The following is an 18,155-nucleotide window of genomic DNA, read 5'->3' as shown; positions in this document are numbered from 1 at the left end:
CGAACACCCCGGAACAGAAACTTTCGTCTACCGAAATGGCTACATCAGCTTCAACGCGCTGCTGCTAGTTGCTACTGGCGCTGAAGCAATCGCGCAGCACCATCTGAAGAAGGTCGTCGCTGCCGAGCGTGGCGCGCAGGTTCACGCAGTAGGTTTCAAAGTGCTGGAACGACACGACGCCGTCCCCCGCGGTGCCCGCCACCTCGAAGTTGAGCGCAAAGTCCTGGAAGACCTGGGCCACCGTCGCACGACCAAGCACCACGTCGGGGTGTCGAGCAGCCTGGAAGCTCGACGCTAGCGCCGCGGGGAATACGCGACCTTTGCTCACCGTCTGCAGCGCCGAGTACACTTGCGTTGCGCTGGCGAGGCACGCCGGGCTAAGACGTTCGAGCAGACATCCAAGTACCACTCGCAACGGGAGGCGGTTGTTGGAACTGTCGTAGCCGTTGACCCTATGCTGCTGCTGAAGAAAGCGTGCTCCAGCAGTCCCGCTGATGTTAATGTCGTCGCCATTGGCTTGAGACGAGTGCGAGAGATTCTCAAACAGCGCTCGTCCTTGAGCTTCGCCAAGCGCGAGACCCAACGCAGCGTTCAAAGCATCGCAGCAACGGAGGCAGGTAATGACACCTGATCGAGGGTCAGCAGCTTGACTGATCCGCGAACGGAGCTGAACGACGTCTGCGAGCGACGAGCTCTGGCGGATGCGGTACCGGATGGCGTGGAGAACCGTGTCACCAGCATACGTCGATACTGAGTCTGCAGCTAGGGGTTGACCTCTTGACGCTGCTAACTGACTCGCCTCTGCTACCCCCGTTCCACTCGTGACATCTTTCAATGACAAAATCTTCCTCACAGGAAGCTCCAACACCGCGGAGGTGGGTCGAATTCCTGCGCCATTACTCCTACCTCGCTGGTTATCTTGCGGCTGCTGAGGCTGGGTCACTGTCTCGACGTCAAGGTCTCCCTTGAACGAAAGCTTGTTGCCGCCAATGGTGAGATGCCAAACGCTGCACACCATCTCTTCGAATGCGTGGTCCGAGGCGACGCTGGCACTTACATTGTGGTAGTAGCTACACCACTGCTCCCACGAAACTTTCCCGTCTTGAGCACCTCCATCGATGTCAAACGTCTCGAGGAATTCTCGATACACATGATCAATGCCTCGGTGACCCGCTAGTACATCTGGGTGAGCACTGGCGTCGAACTCCTCGACAACATCACTCGGTTCTAGTAGAGCTTTCTCAACGTCCGAGTTGTTTCTCGCTTTCGCCAATTTCGCAAAGGCTTCGCGAACGCAGTCCAAGCGACGTCCTGTTAGCACAGGACGAACTATGTTGATTAACTCGTCCGGCGCAATGCGTCCATCGCCATCATTGTCCAGATACTGGAAGAGAAGGCGAAGGTCGGCGTCTGTAAGACCGCCTGGTAAAGTCAAGCCGCACTCTGAAGCCGCATTTCGAAGATCCTGCACGTTCATCGCGTTGCCTCGAGTAGCTCGCAAACGCCGACTAAGAGTGCAAAACCCAGGCGCGCCTTGAGCCTGCAGCACCTTTTTGAGCCTGGACAGAATTGATTGCACTCCAGCAGGATGGAGATGAAATTCACGTCTACCAGGGGAGGTCAAACCTGACGAGTTTTCTGAGGAGACATCCTGCGGCTGTGCTAACGGAGCCGTACCAAGACAAGCAGCGATGGAGCTGCTCACGTTATTCCTTGCTCGGCGAAGTGTCATGCTTGGACTGGATCCAGAGCTAGGAGAGCCATTAGTACTTGAATTAGCGGCCGAATGGTCCAAAACCTCGTGTAAGCTGGAGCGTCCTGGATCTTGTCGCTGGGTAACACGGATTCCGTCGGCTGATGCTGCTCTACCGCCGGCTGCTGTTACTTGGCCTCCGTTGCTAGACCTGACGTGCCAGGCGCTGCGGACCATTTGCTCAAATTGTTCGTCTTCGTCAATTGCAGCACTCATATTGATGTAGTAGCGTTCCCACACGTCAAAGTTGACACGTCGCTGGCGTTGACGCTCAGTAACAAGGCCGAAGGTATCGAGGAATTCGGCGTGTGCCTCGCACTCGGTCTTTCGCCCCGTCGTCACCTCTGGTAGTCGTCTGGCATCGAATGCCGTGGCAATAACAGCAGCATCCAACTCACCGTTCCCCGATCCGTCGAGCGCATCAAAAGCCATTCGCACAACGAGTTGTCGACGGGCGTTCATGGGTTCCCGAACACCCGTAAGAAATTCGGTGACGCTCATTGTGCCGTCATGATTGCTGTCAAAGTGGTAGAACAGGCTCTGTGCGTCTCGACCGGTGACATGCACGCCGCTGCTCTTGAGCGCACGAACAAAATCGTGGAAGCCGACGTTGCCGTCATTCAGGTCATCAACGAAATCTTCATCAGATCGACCAGCAGCACGACGTAGTTGCTGTTGTAGATTAATGAAGCCCCCGAGCCCGCGCTCTTTTAGCCCACAACGAAGGGAATGGATTGTTCGACGCAACTCCTTTGACTGTTTGCAGCCAACACCTGGAGACCGGGGTGCCGCCAAGTTCATAGCGCTCAAACTGTTTGCAACTCCTGGTAATAGCAGATGCTCGGTCAAATCTGGCTGGAGGATTGAAAAGGCCTGCTGGCTCGCCATGCCTGTACCCGAGCTGCGTCTGCCCCTCCAGGTGATTTCGTTGGTAGGAGTGGCCTGGCGCACCACAGGATAGCTTCCTCTTGGGCTCTCTGTTAGTATTGCTGGAGGAACGCGAACTTTGTTCACTGTTTGCTTGGGACTTCCAGCTGACGGTAGCTGCCACGTATTGCGCACCACGAGCTCGAACAAGTCATCGTCCTGTACGAAAAAGCTAACGTTGTGGTAGTATGCTTCCCACTGTCGAGGCGTGATCTTGCCTTGCAGTCCGTTTTCCTCCATGTCAAAATTCTCCACGAACTCACGAAAGCATAGCTCTTCACTTTTGCGTTGAGAGATCACGTCTGGGTGACGACTTGCATCGTATCGCTGAACAACGTCACAGGCATCTAGAAGAGCAGTTCCAGTGTCTCGAGCCAGCGTATGGTAAGCAGTGTGGACGAGTTGCATTCGGCGATCGCTCATGGTCCCACGTACCAGATCAAGAGCGGCATCAACAGGAACAGCTCCGGTTCGGTCGCAGTCTAAATGGTGAAAAAGGCCGCGCAGGTCAGCATCGCTGAGCGATGTGTAGTTCTGGATTGTAGCACTGCTTGCCTCGTACGACTTCTGAAGAGCATGGCGGAACTCTCCTAGTGTGAGCTTGGCGTCCCCATCTGCATCACCAAGTCGTAGACATCGCCCGAGTTCTACAAGTGACTGAAGGCCGCGAGTGCGCAGACCTGTCTGTAACTTCCGCAGTACTGAAGCCACCCCAGGATCAAGAGTTTCGAGCGAGGCCCCAGTGCCAGAGCGAATGCTCGAGGCTGGTGATACCGGTGATGTAACTTCGGTGAGGCAAGCAGCAAATTGAGAGCCCTTGAGAAATTCGTTCGTGGTTCGTTTGGCAGTTCCGCGAGGCGAAGCATCAGGGTCCATCGGGGAGAAACACAAACTGTTAGTTCGGCTCGACGGCCTTGGCGGTGCTGTCGTAGATATGGAGAGCACTACTTTGGCCTTGGTGCTAGTAGTGGATTGGTTTTGCTGAAGAGCTTGGAGCAGTGATACCGGCGCCACTGGTGCTGGTGCAGGAGGGGGGATCGAGTCCATCCGAGAGTTGAGATTAACAACCCCCGCAGCCTCTTGAAGTGAGCATCGCGTATCAGCGTGCCATACACGCTTCATTAGCAACTCGAAGTATTCATCGCTGGGTGCTTGAGCTGCGACGCACTGGAAGTACGTGAGCCATTGAGCCCAACTCACAAAGGCAGTGCCAGTGCGACGTGTTGCTGTCATGAATGCTGTCTGGAACTCGCGAGCAACTTGCTCGGTCGTTTGCTCCCCAAACATGACTGCCGGGTGCTGGCCTGCATCATGCGCTGTCAAAATATCCTGTAGTGCGAGGTATCCGACACCTTTGCGGTCCAGCGCGTCGAAAGCAGATTGCACAAACTCGAGTTTTCGACCGGCCAACGCTCCCTAACATTGTGTCTCCGTAAGAATAAAAAACATAGGATAACATTCTCCGGACTACTCAGAGCACGTACGAAGATTAGATTTTTGACGGCACCAGCACCACCTTCTTCATCGTTGTGACTGACTCGCTGAACCAAGGCACGAGCGTCCTACAACCACAAAAAGTCGCGCTGTCAGCACAGAATTTCTAGATGTTTTGGTGGACATTGTCTGCGCACCACATCCGAAATCGACACACGACAGTCGTTTAGCAGGCGCTTGAGCGCGCCGTTAGTCAGCCCCCCACTCTCACTCTGAGCCCTCTCGAGTGCAAGACTCACGTTCACCCACGTGCTGTTGGTCGTCACAACAGTCACAGCAGTGAGCAAAGGTCGATTCTAAAACCAAACTCTTGCCACACTCACACAAGCCCCTGGGTCCGCAGCGAACTGCGCACGTGGCTCAGCAGCGCCTGCAGGTCCACCTGCTCGGCGCATTGCTGCTGTCTCTCCTTCCACTGGGTCAGCGACGAGGTCGTCGAAAGCGCCATCGCTCCCTCAGTTGGTCACTCGCAAGTCGAAATGGTCTCTGTGGTGCACTGGCAGCTATTCTTGCGGCCGAAACAACCAACTCGCTGCCAGGCAGAGCAGTTTTTCTCCGCCCAAAGTCTCATTTAGCGCTCTCTGGTCCTCTAAATTCATCTACAGCTTCAAACACGCAATGTTAACTAACCAAAACGACGGTAAACTACACAAGGCACCTCCACGACCGAGGTTATATATTAATGAAAGCGAGCTCCCAAAGTCTCAAAATAAGAAGGACTGGATACTTCTTCTTCTTCTCTCTCTTTCTTCTCCAGCCGTCCGTGGGTTCATAATCCGGATCAGTTGCGGTCGTCCGTGTGCTTGAGCAGCGTGTGCACCATGGGGCCAGGCGTGCAGCCGTCGCAGCTCTTCTCGACCACGGAGCCACCGACGAAGAGTGGGCCCGAGGCCTGCGCGGCGTCCAGCGCCTCGGCGCCGTGGCCCACCCAGCTGTTGAGCAGCACCAGCGCGAGCGTGAAGATTCCCTGCATTGCCGTAGAAGTTCTTAACGCGACTTGTGTCTTGCAGTACCAATTGCCAACTGATCCAAGTGCCGAACTGTCAACTGTACGTGCGCTGGCCGTTAGACATTGGCTGAAATCGCATTCGGTGGGATTCGAGAAAGATGGGGGCCTGCGACTGGTCCATGCGGTTGCACAGGATGGATTTCTATACTGGAAAAGAAAAGAAGTTGGCTGTCGTCGCAACGTCATGCTTCTCGAAAGGTTCGTTGAATGTAGCCATGTGGGGAAGATGTTGCCTTTTTGAAGGCTAGTGCGTGGTGACTTGTCCCCGCGACGACATGATCGTCTGCTTGCGGGGGCCACTGGACCTACTCCTTTGCGTTTGGAGAGTCTCATGGAGGTTCGTCGGGGCGAGATGTGCAGGCTGTGCACCTGTAGAGGATCCGAGTCTGACATTTGAGATCAAGACGAGGAGCGGTAGGGATGGTCTCGTAGTTTCCATGCTAACAATTCGTGTGAGTTACGTTTAATGGGGCCACATTACCAGGCTAGAGTTGTTGTGTTCTTGGTCAACTGCAAGGAGCGTGGGTCGACTCAGTTCGCAATTTTCCATTAAAAACCCTACCCAAGTAAACCTTGACAGGTCTTACTAAGATGCAGAATCGACATCACAGATAAAACACGGAAGTCAATGTATGATTTCTCATTCAAACTACGCTCGTTAACGCAACCAGTTCTTAGAGCAGCTTAAGTCTCCATTAAGCATTTGAATAATTTCATCTTATTTTTTCCTGTGAGTTCAACAGGTACGGTGAACGAATGAAGGTTGGCCTTGAAGCTGAGTGGGAATTACACGAGTTGCTCCTAGCTGCTACGCGTAGAACGACTACATGTAGGCCACCTGACGAATTCACTTCCAAAGCAAGTCATACTTTAGACGCCAAAGTTCCAATCATCTCTCACATCGTCGTGGAAAATTAAGCTGCCTGACTGTCAACCACAACTCAGTACCCGTTGGCCCAGTCCACGGGGTACAGCATCGGCTTTTCCTTGAGGCGCAGATCCAAATTCGTGACAAACACGTCTGCCACTTCTTCGGGAAGACTCAGCGCCGCCACATGCGGCGTCAAGAGCACCGACGGGTGCGTCCACAACAGACTCTCTTTCGGCAGTGGCTCCTTCTCGAAAACGTCCAGCACCGCCTTGGAAAAGAGTTTTTCATCCAGAGCCGCCACCAGCTCCGTCTCCTTGATCACGTCCCCGCGTCCGACGTTGATGAAAACTGGTTTCTTCTTTTTGCACGCCTGGAGCGTGTCCAGACTCAAAAGTCCCTTGGTCGCGGCCGTGCTGGGCAAAATGTTGACCACAAAGTCGGCGGCACTCAAAACGTCGTGGAGGTCGTCCGACACGCGGTCGGCACCCAAGTTTTGGGCATCTTCCGTCCCGATGCGTCGTTTGAACCCCACGACCCGGAACCCTGCAGCTCTCATCAACCGACCAATTGCCTGGCCGATTTCGCCCAACCCGAGGATGCTCACGGTCAGCGGGCGGAAGGACCTATATTTCAGCTCGGTTCGCGCGTAAAGTTTCTGAGTCTGCACCTTTTGCACATCGAGAAATTTGCGCTCCAGAGCGATAATCCACCCAAAAACGTATTGCGCCATGGCGTTTGGCATGATGCCACCTGCGCGCGTGAGGGTAAAATTCGGGGGTGGTAAATGCGCCAATTGCTGGAAAAATGGTTCCACGCCAGCGTACGTGGATTGGACCCATTTTACCTGGTGCAACAACTCGGGCAACTCGGTCGGCAAAACGGTCTCGCGCGCCAGCAGCAGCTTTGCGCCCACATTCGCGTCTGCGAGCAGGAACTCGGCGTCTTCCAGCGTTTTGCGCTGATTTAGGTCCAGCTGCCAGGAATTGGGCGCCGGAATAGGCACGTCCACGATCTCCACCTGCTGGCAGAGGCTTGATGGGGCAGAGAGTTGCAGGCGCTGGCGCACAGCGGCGCCCAAGCCCTCGATGGAGGAGATGACAGGGATCCGCAGCACCATGGTGGCAGTTGGCGCAATGGACCTGCCCAAAACTGGGACCCTCTATTCAGTATGACAGGTAGAAATGCGGTACGAACACTTCTTAAATCGAATTCGAAAGGGTTTGCGACATGTAAACATGAAAACATACAGGTTTGGGACGAAAAAGTGCGTGGCAGAGATTTCCCAGATTTCGCTGCCAAGAGCGCACTTAGCCTTTTGCGCAACAATGGAGTTGGCAGCCGATCAGCAGCAGGAGCAGCAGCGCTGGGCCGGCGCCGAGCTGCTCGTGTGCGCCGTGATCCAGCTGCTGCTAGTGAACGTGGCCTACCGCATCGACCGTATGCGCGAGGCGCCGCTGCTGTCCACGTCGTCGTGGGCCATTTTCTGCGGACTTCTAGTACGTGCCCAGTTACAGATCCCATTTTCGCGCATAAAACTGATTCTTTTGTGCGACTTGCAACAGAGCGGCGCATTGCTTGGACTGGTGTCGGAAAAGCGCGTCCAAGGCGCGGGGCTGGACCCGCAGATCCTTTTTTTGGGCCTCCTGCCCCCAATTATCCTCGAGGCGGGCTTCAACACGCAGCGCAAAGGGTTTTTCAGCAACTTTTACACCATATTGCTGCTGGCAATTGTGGGCACTTTATTGGCCACTTTTGCGACCGGCGGCATTCTCATTTGGCTCGGTAATTTGGGTCTCATTACCCAGTTGACGTCCGCCGAAGCCTTCCTTTATGGGTCCCTCATCTCGGCAATTGACCCAGTTGCAACGCTGCTGGTGTTCAAAAAGTGCCGCGCGCCGTCTCTGCTTTTCAACCTCGTGTTCGGGGAAAGTGTGCTCAATGACGCCGTGGCCATTGTGATTTTTACCATATTCCAGAAATTTGTGGAAAGCGGCAACACCGAGGTGAACGTGGAAGTTGCCATGTTCATGGTCTTCAGGCTGCTGAGCATCGGAATTGGGTCTGTGGCTCTCGCGGGGGCCATTTGCTACTCGTCTGCCTACTTTTTGCGTCACTCGGACCCAGCGCTGCGTCAACATCCCATTTACGAGATGTCCATTATTCTGCTAAGTTGCTACGCGAGCTACTTAGCGGCGGACTTATTTGAGCTCAGTGGACTGTTAGCCGTGTTCTTTAGCGGGGTGTTCATTCGTCACTACCACATGTACAACATCTCGAAGGCCAGCGCATTCGCGTTCAAGCAGCTGCTGTCGACGATGGCGTTTCTGGCGGAAAACTTCATTTATTTGTACCTCGGTCTCAGCGTGTTCGCGTACCGAGACTCGTTCGTGTGGGACTGGGGGTTCATTTTCGCCAACTTTGGCGCGTGTCTGCTAGCGCGCGCGATCAACACGTTCCCTCTGTGCTCGCTAGCCAATTGCGGGCGCTCGGAGCGACAGAAGATCCCGGTTAAGTACATGGTCGTGATCTGGTTCTCGGGACTGAGGGGCGCTATCGCTTTTGCGCTGGTACTCAACGTTTCGACGGGGAACCCGATCCACGCAGCAATTCTCAAGAGCTCGACGCTTTTCCTGGTCCTTTTCACGACAGTCTTCTTCGGGATGGCCACTGGCCCGCTGCTGCGTGTGCTGGGACTCACGGGAGACCCTCACCCTGAACAGAAAGTTGCTATGAGTGAAGACGCCTATACTGGCGAAGCCGACGAGAAACAGCCTTTGGTGACTACCTCCCTCTCTCCGCCAGGCTCCCAGAGCGTGCACAGCAGATGGATCGACCTCGACGAAAACTACCTCAAGCCGATTTTCGGTGGAAACCCACGTCCGAGAAGCGATACCAATCTCGCGAGGTATTCTTCGATGGAAGATGGAAACCAGACCAACTGCGTGTGACGTTGGTTTCCTGCATGGGACGCAATCGGCTGCGACGCTCCAGTGAGGTTCATCTGGTCAGACAATCAAGCACGCAAATCGCCGGGAGCAAGTTATAGTATGACAGAAAGTTGGTGGGGGAAGAGCTCCGCACGTGTGCGAAATCTGCTAAGTATTAACATATCGCTGTTGTGACACTAAGCATTGATGGCAACGGTTGTGACTACTGGAAAATGGGCGAGTAGAAGTAATCCGTGGTGCCGATCTGGACCGGCTGCACGTCCTGGAACAGTTCGCGGCGTAAATGCCGGCGCACAAGGTTGATGGGGTCCTGGCGCATGCGTTCCCACTCGGATTCCTCGTCCAGGAACCGATCGCGGTGTATCGCCAGCGCCTTCACGTGTTTATCCTTGTTCTGGCGGATCTCTGAGCATCGAACAAGCAGGTCGTGCGAGTCAACTCGAACCAACGGATCCCGTGCTGCCTTCTCGACAGTCTCGATGGTGCGGAATTTCGCCATCACTTGTCGAGGAGGGGTATCCTCCGACGACTTGGCCGTCGTTGCAGCTGGTTTCGAGTGTGCTTCGGTTCGATTGTGCGGTAACCTCGTTCCCCGACCAGAAGACGCAAAGGAGTGCACTGGAATCGGTTCGGTGAGATCGATCTCTTCTCGCTTGCGTTCGAGAAGCTTCATCTTCGCCCTCCAGTTGCGTTCTTGCCAAGGCGATTCCTGCGTGTCATCATCAATCGAAATTATGAACAACCTCAACGTACAGTGTGAAGGAAATGAATTCGTACCTCGTGCAGTCGTGCAAGTTTCTTCGCGAGATCAACTTCGCGCCTTGTCTGAGGGTGCACCACTTGACGCGCGTTGATACGCCGAAGTCGTTGACGATGAGACTTGTGCTCTTCCATGACTCTCTCCTCCTCGATCACCTTGGCGTCTGCATCGATCAACGCCTGGATCAGGCGCTTTTGCTCCTTCCCACCACCAAGCGTATTGGCGAGGTCTACCGCGTTGCGCAGCTTGACTTTGCTGAGCGACTCCTCCAGGCTTGCTTCGATGCCGTGAGCGTTGTCACGCCAACGAATATCGCTTGCTGCTTGGCCACTTAGCAATTGGTTAGTCTTCTGCCTCAGAGCGATGTGCTCCCCCAGCAGATAGTCCCCAACCGCTGCAACCACAGCCCACACAATACTGTTAGATAGACTCTCACGACACAATTGCTAGGACCACGGACCTGCTTGTATCCGGCAATCGCCCACAGTCACTTGCCTCTGTTGAAAATCTGCCACTCGCTGTTTCGTGGTCAGTACATCGACAAATGCTTCACGAGGACTGCAACGCGCTTACCTCAAAACCTTCTCGGGCTTGGCGCTTGGTAAAGTTGGCTGAGAGGTTATCTGTTAGCACAGCAGCAGCTTCTGACATCGGTAGCGGATGTGACGACTGCGACTGCCGAGACGAATGCAAGTTATTCGGTAGTGTACTCGTGTCTGCGTGACGTTGAGTCAGCAGATCCACTGCTCGAATCGTCAAGCGACGAGAGCGTTCGCATTGTGCCACACAGTCCAGGAACGTCGTCGACTCAAAGAAGTGGTCGTCACGCTCCAGTGTTCCACCTACGTGCTTGCTCTTGTATCGCACGTATTGGCGTTCGTCGCTGTGCAGATCGTCGAAAGTGCTGACCGGGTAGTTCCAAGGCTCTGTGTCGCTGCTTCCAGTTGCAGGTTTGATATCGGGAGCGTCTTCTTGTTCTTGCTCAGGTGTATCTGGTGAAAGTGAAAGCGGGCGAAATAGCCGCTGCAGAAGCTGGTGTTTGTTGTCTTCTTCATCGTTGTCATCGTCGATCCTATTCTTTTCGGGTTGGACCAAACTGTCCGATACTTCCTCACAGCTTTCGGTGTCAATCTGATAGTGTTTCAAGACTTGACGGGGTGGAATTGCAGTGATTCGAGCTTCGTTTCGGAGCTGCGCGCAAGTAAGACGGAGTAAGCGTAAGCAATGCAGATGCAAGGCGCAAGAAGCTTACCATTTGCTTAATTGTCATTCGGCTCCCGTCAAACCGCCGCTGGTTCACTTTGATCCCATTGGCACTTGAAGTCTTGCGGGTATCAACTTTACTCTTCTTGCTACCACGACCAAGCGATCGGAAGTATTCTACAGCCTTGCCCCCTTCAACTTCCACTTGTCGAGTCTCTGAATCAGTGACCCAGTCCCCATTCAGCATCTGAAGCATTGGGAATCCTCGCCGGCGAGGAAGTCGTGACCGGTAGAGAATGTTTCTTGACGGCTGAGAGGCGCTTACAAAGCTCTTAAGGTCTTCATCCCAATGGAGTTCGCGAAGAATATCTTCTTCGACGCTTGCTTCGTGGAAAAGAAGAGTCTCCAGCAGGTACAGCCGATTGTGACAGAGCCGAAGGGGGTTGTCGCGCACATCTAGTTCGCACAGTCGAGGTGCTGCAGCCAGAGCCGAGACATCTTCCAGAACATGTAGCAGGTTGTTGTTCAACACCAACACTTCCAGAAAATGAAGTTCTTGGCCTACGCGTGCTCCTGGGAACCGTGTCAATTCATTCGAAGACAAGTCCACCCGTCGAACGTTTTCCATCGAGAAGAGACTTGAGGGAACGACTACAAGCTCAAGACCCTGAAAACTCACGCTTTCCTGGTCACCGTCACCACATTTTTCGCTTTCTCGCTCGTTTGCCATTGCTCGAAGCTCAAATAACATCAAACGAACTTGACCGCACTCGTCGACTCGATAAAAATACCCAAAAGTTGTACACCGTCGCGACCGTCCCTGGATCCTTCGTGTCCCTTAAACCAAAATGGTGTCGTCTCTGCTGGATGAACTCCCATGTCTAATCAATGAAGCGGACGAGCTCATGGCACGTTTGAGCCACCTCATGACACTTTTCAAGACCTCACGGAAGAGTGATGCAACAACTTGTGTCGATGCAGCATCTACGGATCAAGACTTGGCCACCGACGTCTCGAGAGAAGATTTCAAGCAGTCGTTGAGTCCTCGACACTCGTTGTCGCTTTCCGGAAGGAACAGAAGCACTGAAGAGCTTCGACAAACTCTGGAAGGCATCGACATGGACGCCATCGTCAAGTTCTTCGCTCGCCAGTTCTTGACGATGCAGTCCATGTCCTTTGAGAAAATGAACGCGAATCTACCTACAGAGGACTTTGAGCGCAGTGCCTTGCACACTACTTCGGCCAGCGTCTACCAGCTCATGAAGCGTCTGCACCATTGGCAGCAGGCTGCGTGGGAGTCTCTCACCAGGTTTTTCGCGGACGACAACAGCAGTGAGGCTGGTGTGCTGACGTTTGACAGCCATCCACAACTCACGCGACTGGTACTCGCTACCGTTGCCAAGTACGTCAAGATGAATCTGCTGTGGACCTCGTTCAGCGTCATTCCTGGGCTGCTTTCGCTGCACAGCTTTCTTCACAACTTACAGACACTTGGAGACTCGAGGACTGGTACTGGCACCCCTCCTGCCATGTTTTCGCCGCTCGAACACACAGATCATCACGTGCGCGAGTTTGTGCTTCATTTCGGTTCCGCTCCGCTGCTGGCCATCCAGCACGACTTCCAGCTGCAAGTCGCTGGCAACGGAGCTTCACTCGCTGCACTTGCGCTCTCGTGCTTCGAACGGTACGAAGCCTGCCATGACCTTGCTAAGCTACGCCTCCAAGGTGTGTTTGATCTCGAGTCACTCGTGAGTGGCGCCTACGCGTCTCATTCGTGCCTCCCTGATCTCCTCAACAATGCAGAGGTTGAGGACTGGGTCATTTCCGTAGTGCTCTGCGTGCCCCATCAACTGCAATCAGCAGAGACAAATGGTTCGTCCTCGCGTGGATCCCTGCCGGTGTCACCAACGTCTACCAATTCGCCACCATGCTTACAATTGTGGGATTTCATGCAAGTTATCGCGCGAAACCGGCTTGTTCTCACTCTGCATCGCAGCCACGTCGTCAACCTTCACGAGTTGCTTTACCAGCAAGTTACGTCCTCGCTTTCCACTGCTGCTCTCACTACAGGAACCTCGACCTCTTCGTCACTGTCTTCTTTTGGAAGCAGTCGGGCGTCCATGCCTCTGAAGAAATCCATGAGTGCTCTCGGCAAGTATGCTTTACGAAACAGTGGAGTGAACCATCGACAGCGTCGTGAGGTGGCTGTATGGCTACTCCAGAATTGCGAGCAGCTAATGCGACACAATCCTGGACTCGTGGCGCCGTCATTTCCTCTGCTTTTGTCAGCGTTAGCCATCGCGCGAGATGAAATCGAGTGGGTCATGTGTCACGGAGTTCGCACTGGCAGTTTGAGCAACGCTGGAGGCTACAAGGCGCCACTTCTTCCAGGACACATCAAAGCCAAGCACTTACAACGAGTGCTATCGAGTTTCTGCGGGGCTGAGAGAGAGTTAGCGAGTTTGCTGACCCATTCTCATCGCCTTCGTGGACTCATCGAGCAGCATTCACATTTTCTAGCCGAGTATTACCAAATGTTTCTCGTGAATGGAGACGCTGAAGGGATCGCGTACACGATTCAAGAACTTTTTACAGAAAATGAGTCGAGGTCAGAACTTCCACCGCTGCTTGAAGGATTCTTGGACCGTGAACGATATCGTGTGAGCATTTCATCGTCGCCGCGAGTCACGTGGGTGCGAGAATGGCGTCAAGCAAATGCTCATCTAGCGACAAGAACTCAACTCCCGCTGCTGCAAGTACTTCGAGCACGGATGGAATGTGCGGTTCGCCATACGCAGTATGCCTGCGAAAGTCCTCAGTTGGTTGAGCACGCTGCAAACTTTTCCAAGTGCTGGTGGTTCCGCGACGTGGTTTTCGAGAGATGTGTTGACCAGGTCTTGGTTCCAGCACCAGCATCTTCGATCGGACTACTTGAAGTTCTGTCGAGTCTAGCGGAAGGGAGATATATCCTCGACGAGCTTGTAGATGCTGAAGAAGCAGCACAGCAAGCAGTGCGAATGACTCGGCAAATGGACCAAATGAGAGCGAGCTTAGTGAACCAAGTTGAGCTTGGACTCGAGGCCGTCGTTAAGCGGGATGTTGCTCTGCAGCGCGACGAGATTTCCGTATCGCCAGAAGAGAAGTCTGAGCAAGTCGAGAACAAGGTCACGGCAAGCAACCGGAAATTGTCGAACTTTTCGCGTGTTCAATCGAGCCAAGTGCAGCGACCAAGCAATGCTGAGGTTCGGCTAGCGTCACCGACGTCCTCCGTTAGTCGCCACAACGACAGCAACATCTACGCTGCTACCATTCGTAAGCAGGCGCAGATTGACGATGAAGAGCATTCTGTGGAGCTTGTTCGTGCGCTATTAGATCACATTGAGCTACACGGAGGTGGTAACGTGAAAAGCGCTATCGCTCATCGTGTCCAGGCCTGCTTCGTGCGTTTCGTGAGAGGAGTGGTGGTCTTTTCGAGCTCAGCCCTGACAGCAGGGAAAGTTGACAATGTGGTTCTGCGATGCTCTCTGAAGGACGGAATAGAGGAAATTCAGTGCTTCCTGAGGGCGACACAGAGATTGTTCGGAGGTTGTTGCTATGGGTCCACGGACAACGATAAGAGTGAGTTATCGCTGGGCGAGACTCTTCAAGTCACGCTCTCCAAAATTCTCACGGCGGAGTGCAGTTCATTGGCGTCGATCCTACCCCAAGACAAGAGGCTGCTAGACTGGACAGTCGATCCACCGCGCGTTGCCGAAAAAGAGCTGCAGCAGTGGTCTCTCGTTGACCGAGTGGCTTGGCTTTTCGTTTCCCTCGTGACAAGGAGATGCCATCCGTCGCCCTCGACATCAATGTCGTCGCCTTCAATTTTGGCCTCGGTACGCAAAAACTGCTTCGTGTTGGCCCCTGGCATTTCAGAAGAGCTGGATCCACGAGACTTCACGAATCACGAAGCACTGTGTCACCTTGTCGGCTTGATCGGCTCCACGGGCGTTGAGTCTGTAAGCTCGACCGTAGCCAATCTTCTAGTGGCGCAGATCTTAAGGCTGCGCTCCTCCATCGAAGCGGAGCATGCAGTACTGGCGTTTATGGATATGGCGCTTAGTGGCAACACAAGCGCCGACGTCATACTTGCCACTGCGCAAGTCCGAGCTCTGGACGATATTGCGACGCAGCTCATCCAGATCGGGACAGCAGCTTTCCTTCTTCAGCTCTTGCACGTCCACAGCCCAAACGCGACGAAGGACGCGTGGGAGGCGCGCGTCGCTCCGCGCGTGCTGTACGAATTGCAGCAAGACCCCGACCGACGCGCTACGTGGACGCGACTGCTGCCTGTGGCGTGCAGCTCGGCCTTCCACTCCGGCGTATGGAAGCGGACGACATATTTGTCGAGCGTGGAGGCCACAGACACCAACGCGCACATGATGGGTCTCGCCATGGCGCGCTTGCTGCCGGCACCACACAGCAGTCCATCATTACATCGCTGCGCCGTGGCCGCGCTCAGGCGAGCTTCAACATGTACCACAGTCCTGCCATGTACCACCCGATCCAAGTTGCCACTTCAACTTGATGCTTCGAGCGCGGACGCGACGACCGTAAGGCCGCTGTTGGAAGCACTGGAGCTGCTGGTGACCACCGCGACGTCGGTCGGCGGCGGCGAGACCGCGGGAGCGCATGGCTCGGCGCTGGGCGAGCTGGATCTGGCGCTCGAGCGTCTTCTGCCGCGCGCGTTGCTGGTGCTGCACTCTGCGGCCTGATCGCCCAGCTGCTGGTGGCGGGCGTCGCGCGTGGCGCCCAAAGACCATCCGCGGCGTGCAGCACTTGGCTGCCATCCTCCCGCCGGAGCGTTGTGCACAACTTGTGTGTTCGTCACTGACGAATCGTCAGCGGTGTCGACGACAAAGCTTGAGCTCCAGCACCCGGAGCTGCCGGCGCCGATTTGCGCCGTGTTCAGCGCGTATTGACGAAGCGCGCCGGCAGAAACGGGCGCGGCGATGACTGCGCTTCACCGAGACGGGGCGTGTGCGCCTCAAGTCCTGGCACTGGCGGCGGATGGTGTGGCGCGGCGCTGGTTGGCCGCGAGACTGGGATAAGACGGCCGCCGCTGCGAAGAAATTAAAGTGGTGGCCCTGACCAAGGCGGCGGCACAGGCCGTGAACCAGCAGCAGCCGGCGAGAGGATGTGGTGGTACTGTGCTGTGCTGGCCGCGGACTGATCGATTGGCGACGAGCGCTCTCTCCATGCTTATGCCGGACAAGAAGGCTCGTCAACGGAGACCGCCGGCGTAGGGGTGGGAACGACCGCGACAAATAAAGACAAGCCGGCCGGGCAGCGAACGGCGCTGCTCCTTGTCCATGCGCGCGCGCAGTCAACGCGGTCAACACGGCAAGCGGTGTCGGTCGACACGAGCGCCCAAGACTCCGGCGCCAGCCGGCAGCGTGTCCCTGATGTCTGGAAATCAGGCGGGAGGGAACACGAAGAGCACTTCCGACACATCCGAGGGAGTTTGCGAGGACGAATCCGGCTCGGGACCGCGGCGAGCAAGCAAGCGAAGCCAGCCACGCGCGCGCGCTGTCGCATCCAGGCGGGCGTCGCCGCCGACCGACGCACATGACACCGAGTCTAGCAGACCGACGACATCGCCGACACCTCCCGCCGAAATTCAAATTCGAATTTCGGCGTTTGACGAAAACCACCTTCGGCCGCACGATAGTGAAGCCAAGTCGCGCGCGCCGCCGGCAAATCGCGCCGCGGCGATCCCGAGCAAGTTGCAGTTGGTGGCCGAGGCACAGCGGAGCCCGGCTAGGTCGAGTCTACTCGCGGCGGGCGTTCAACACGCGTAATCGACGCCCTCGGTGCCGCATCATATCAAGTCGCGGCGTGGCGGCGTGGCACCTGGTTTCAGTATGGGCATAGTGAAAGCAGCATCTCTTGTAATCGAAAAACCACATTCCCAAATGCGATACATGCATTTGAAGTCCCGCCGCTTTACAAACTTCAAGTCGGCACACGTCACATGCAACGTCAAACTTGGTCATGCCTAAGAAGTGTCGATACGTAAGAGTTGGGCTGGTGTTGGTTAGGCGCGCCTCTGTCGGTCGCGCATGCTTCATGGTTGATAGTTTACACTGGATCCTAGTCTGGTAGTTACACGCTGTCTGTTGGTATCGGAGGCATCTAGGCCACGCGCATTCGCTTGGCGCGCGGCTCGCTGCTGTTGCCGTCGTCGGCCTCTTTGTCGCCGCCGCCGCTGCTGCTGTTGTTGTTCTTGGCCAACGGGGCGTCTGCCGCCGCGGGTTCAGAGAAGCTGTCGCCGTTCGAGTGCATCATTAGCGCGTTGAGCACACACGGGTACTGGCTCTGCTTGGCGTGCGCGGCGATCTGGCTGAGCGTGACGTTGACGACGGCGCGCACGGTCTCGCGGCCCACACACGTGTTGAGGATCTGCTCCTTGGGCAGAGGCCGGTGCTCCTGCTTGAGCAACAGCGCCGAGTTGAGCGTCCGCACAGCGTAGCTGCCCGAGAAGGCCTTGCGGAACTGGAAGCGGCAGCTCGGACACGTGCTACGCAGCTTAAGCCACGAGCGGATGCACGGTAGGTGGAACTGGTGGCCGCACGGCAGCGACACGAACTCGTCGGCACCGCTCTGCAGCTCACTGAGACAGATGACGCAGTCGTTGGCACAGGACGATGAAGAGGAAGAGACGCTGGCAATGGAACGCTTGGTGCCGCTGCGCGCGACGGGCGCGACGGTCCAAGAGGCCAGGCTGTCCATGACGGACTTGTCGGCGGGCGCAGCGTTCTTGAGGTGCGGCGAGATGTAGCGCACCATGAAGCGCACCCAGGCGGGCGTGCGGAACATCTGCAAGACGTCGCGGATGAGCGCGTGCTCGGGCGCCACGTACTGCACCTCCACGCGAACCGTGATGTCCATGTCTGTCTGTTGGCGGCGGGTGCGCTGAACTCGGGGGTGTCGGCGCCTCAGCAAATGAGCGAATGAGCGGAAGAGTGAGCAGCGGCCGAGGCCCGTTCGAAAAGAAAAAAGGCCGGCGGATCCGGTCAGCGTCTCTGGACCTCCATGTGGAGCACCCACCTTCGCCCACCTATCCCCCCTCGACGACGATTATGACCACCGCGAAAGGCGGCCGGTCGCAGCCGAGACGGGCTCCGGTGCAGCAGCAGCAACAGCAACCG

General features: G+C 55.7%; 6 protein-coding genes across 6 annotated transcripts; 2 read left to right on the top strand and 4 right to left on the bottom strand.

Annotated features, from left to right (window-relative positions):
- Positions 1 to 64: 64 nt before the first annotated feature.
- On the bottom strand, positions 65 to 4,622 carry KRP23_7269 (Calcyphosin-like protein; the record flags this gene model as incomplete). Its single annotated transcript, XM_067892562.1, has 4 exons — positions 65 to 4,096; positions 4,165 to 4,242; positions 4,312 to 4,426; positions 4,498 to 4,622. 4 exons carry the CDS (start codon positions 4,620 to 4,622, stop codon positions 65 to 67), a joined length of 4,350 nt encoding a protein of 1,449 aa, XP_067744430.1.
- Positions 4,623 to 4,955: 333 nt separating this feature from the next.
- Positions 4,956 to 7,171, bottom strand: KRP23_7268 (Glyoxylate/hydroxypyruvate reductase A; the record flags this gene model as incomplete). Its single annotated transcript, XM_067892561.1, has 2 exons — positions 4,956 to 5,160; positions 6,132 to 7,171. The coding sequence occupies 2 exons, from the start codon at positions 7,169 to 7,171 to the stop codon at positions 4,956 to 4,958; spliced, it is 1,245 nt and encodes a 414-aa protein (XP_067744429.1).
- Positions 7,172 to 7,379: 208 nt separating this feature from the next.
- Positions 7,380 to 9,002, top strand: KRP23_7267 (Sodium/hydrogen exchanger 8; the record flags this gene model as incomplete). Its single annotated transcript, XM_067892560.1, has 2 exons — positions 7,380 to 7,550; positions 7,617 to 9,002. 2 exons carry the CDS (start codon positions 7,380 to 7,382, stop codon positions 9,000 to 9,002), a joined length of 1,557 nt encoding a protein of 518 aa, XP_067744428.1.
- A 202-nt stretch (positions 9,003 to 9,204) lies between these two features.
- On the bottom strand, positions 9,205 to 11,593 carry KRP23_7266 (uncharacterized protein; the record flags this gene model as incomplete). The annotated part of the gene is made up of 5 exons (XM_067892559.1): positions 9,205 to 9,711; positions 9,780 to 10,156; positions 10,223 to 10,280; positions 10,336 to 10,953; positions 11,015 to 11,593. The coding sequence occupies 5 exons, from the start codon at positions 11,591 to 11,593 to the stop codon at positions 9,205 to 9,207; spliced, it is 2,139 nt and encodes a 712-aa protein (XP_067744427.1).
- Positions 11,594 to 11,813: 220 nt separating this feature from the next.
- KRP23_7265 (Membrane-associated protein Hem) lies at positions 11,814 to 15,719 on the top strand (the record flags this gene model as incomplete). The annotated part of the gene is made up of 1 exon (XM_067892558.1): positions 11,814 to 15,719. The coding sequence occupies one exon, from the start codon at positions 11,814 to 11,816 to the stop codon at positions 15,717 to 15,719; it is 3,906 nt and encodes a 1,301-aa protein (XP_067744426.1).
- A 1,420-nt stretch (positions 15,720 to 17,139) lies between these two features.
- KRP23_7264 (E3 ubiquitin protein ligase RIE1) lies at positions 17,140 to 17,895 on the bottom strand (the record flags this gene model as incomplete). The annotated part of the gene is made up of 1 exon (XM_067892557.1): positions 17,140 to 17,895. One exon carries the CDS (start codon positions 17,893 to 17,895, stop codon positions 17,140 to 17,142), a length of 756 nt encoding a protein of 251 aa, XP_067744425.1.
- Between the last annotated feature and the right edge of the window lie 260 nt (positions 17,896 to 18,155).

The sequence above is a fragment of the Phytophthora ramorum genome (assembly GCF_020800215.1).
Source record: "Phytophthora ramorum isolate Pr-102 chromosome Unknown Phyram_PR-102_s0006, whole genome shotgun sequence".
Classification (NCBI taxonomy): Eukaryota; Oomycota; class Peronosporomycetes; order Peronosporales; family Peronosporaceae; genus Phytophthora; species Phytophthora ramorum.
The sequence above is the reverse complement of the archived record's forward strand: the minus strand, read 5'-3'. Positions and strand labels throughout refer to the sequence as shown.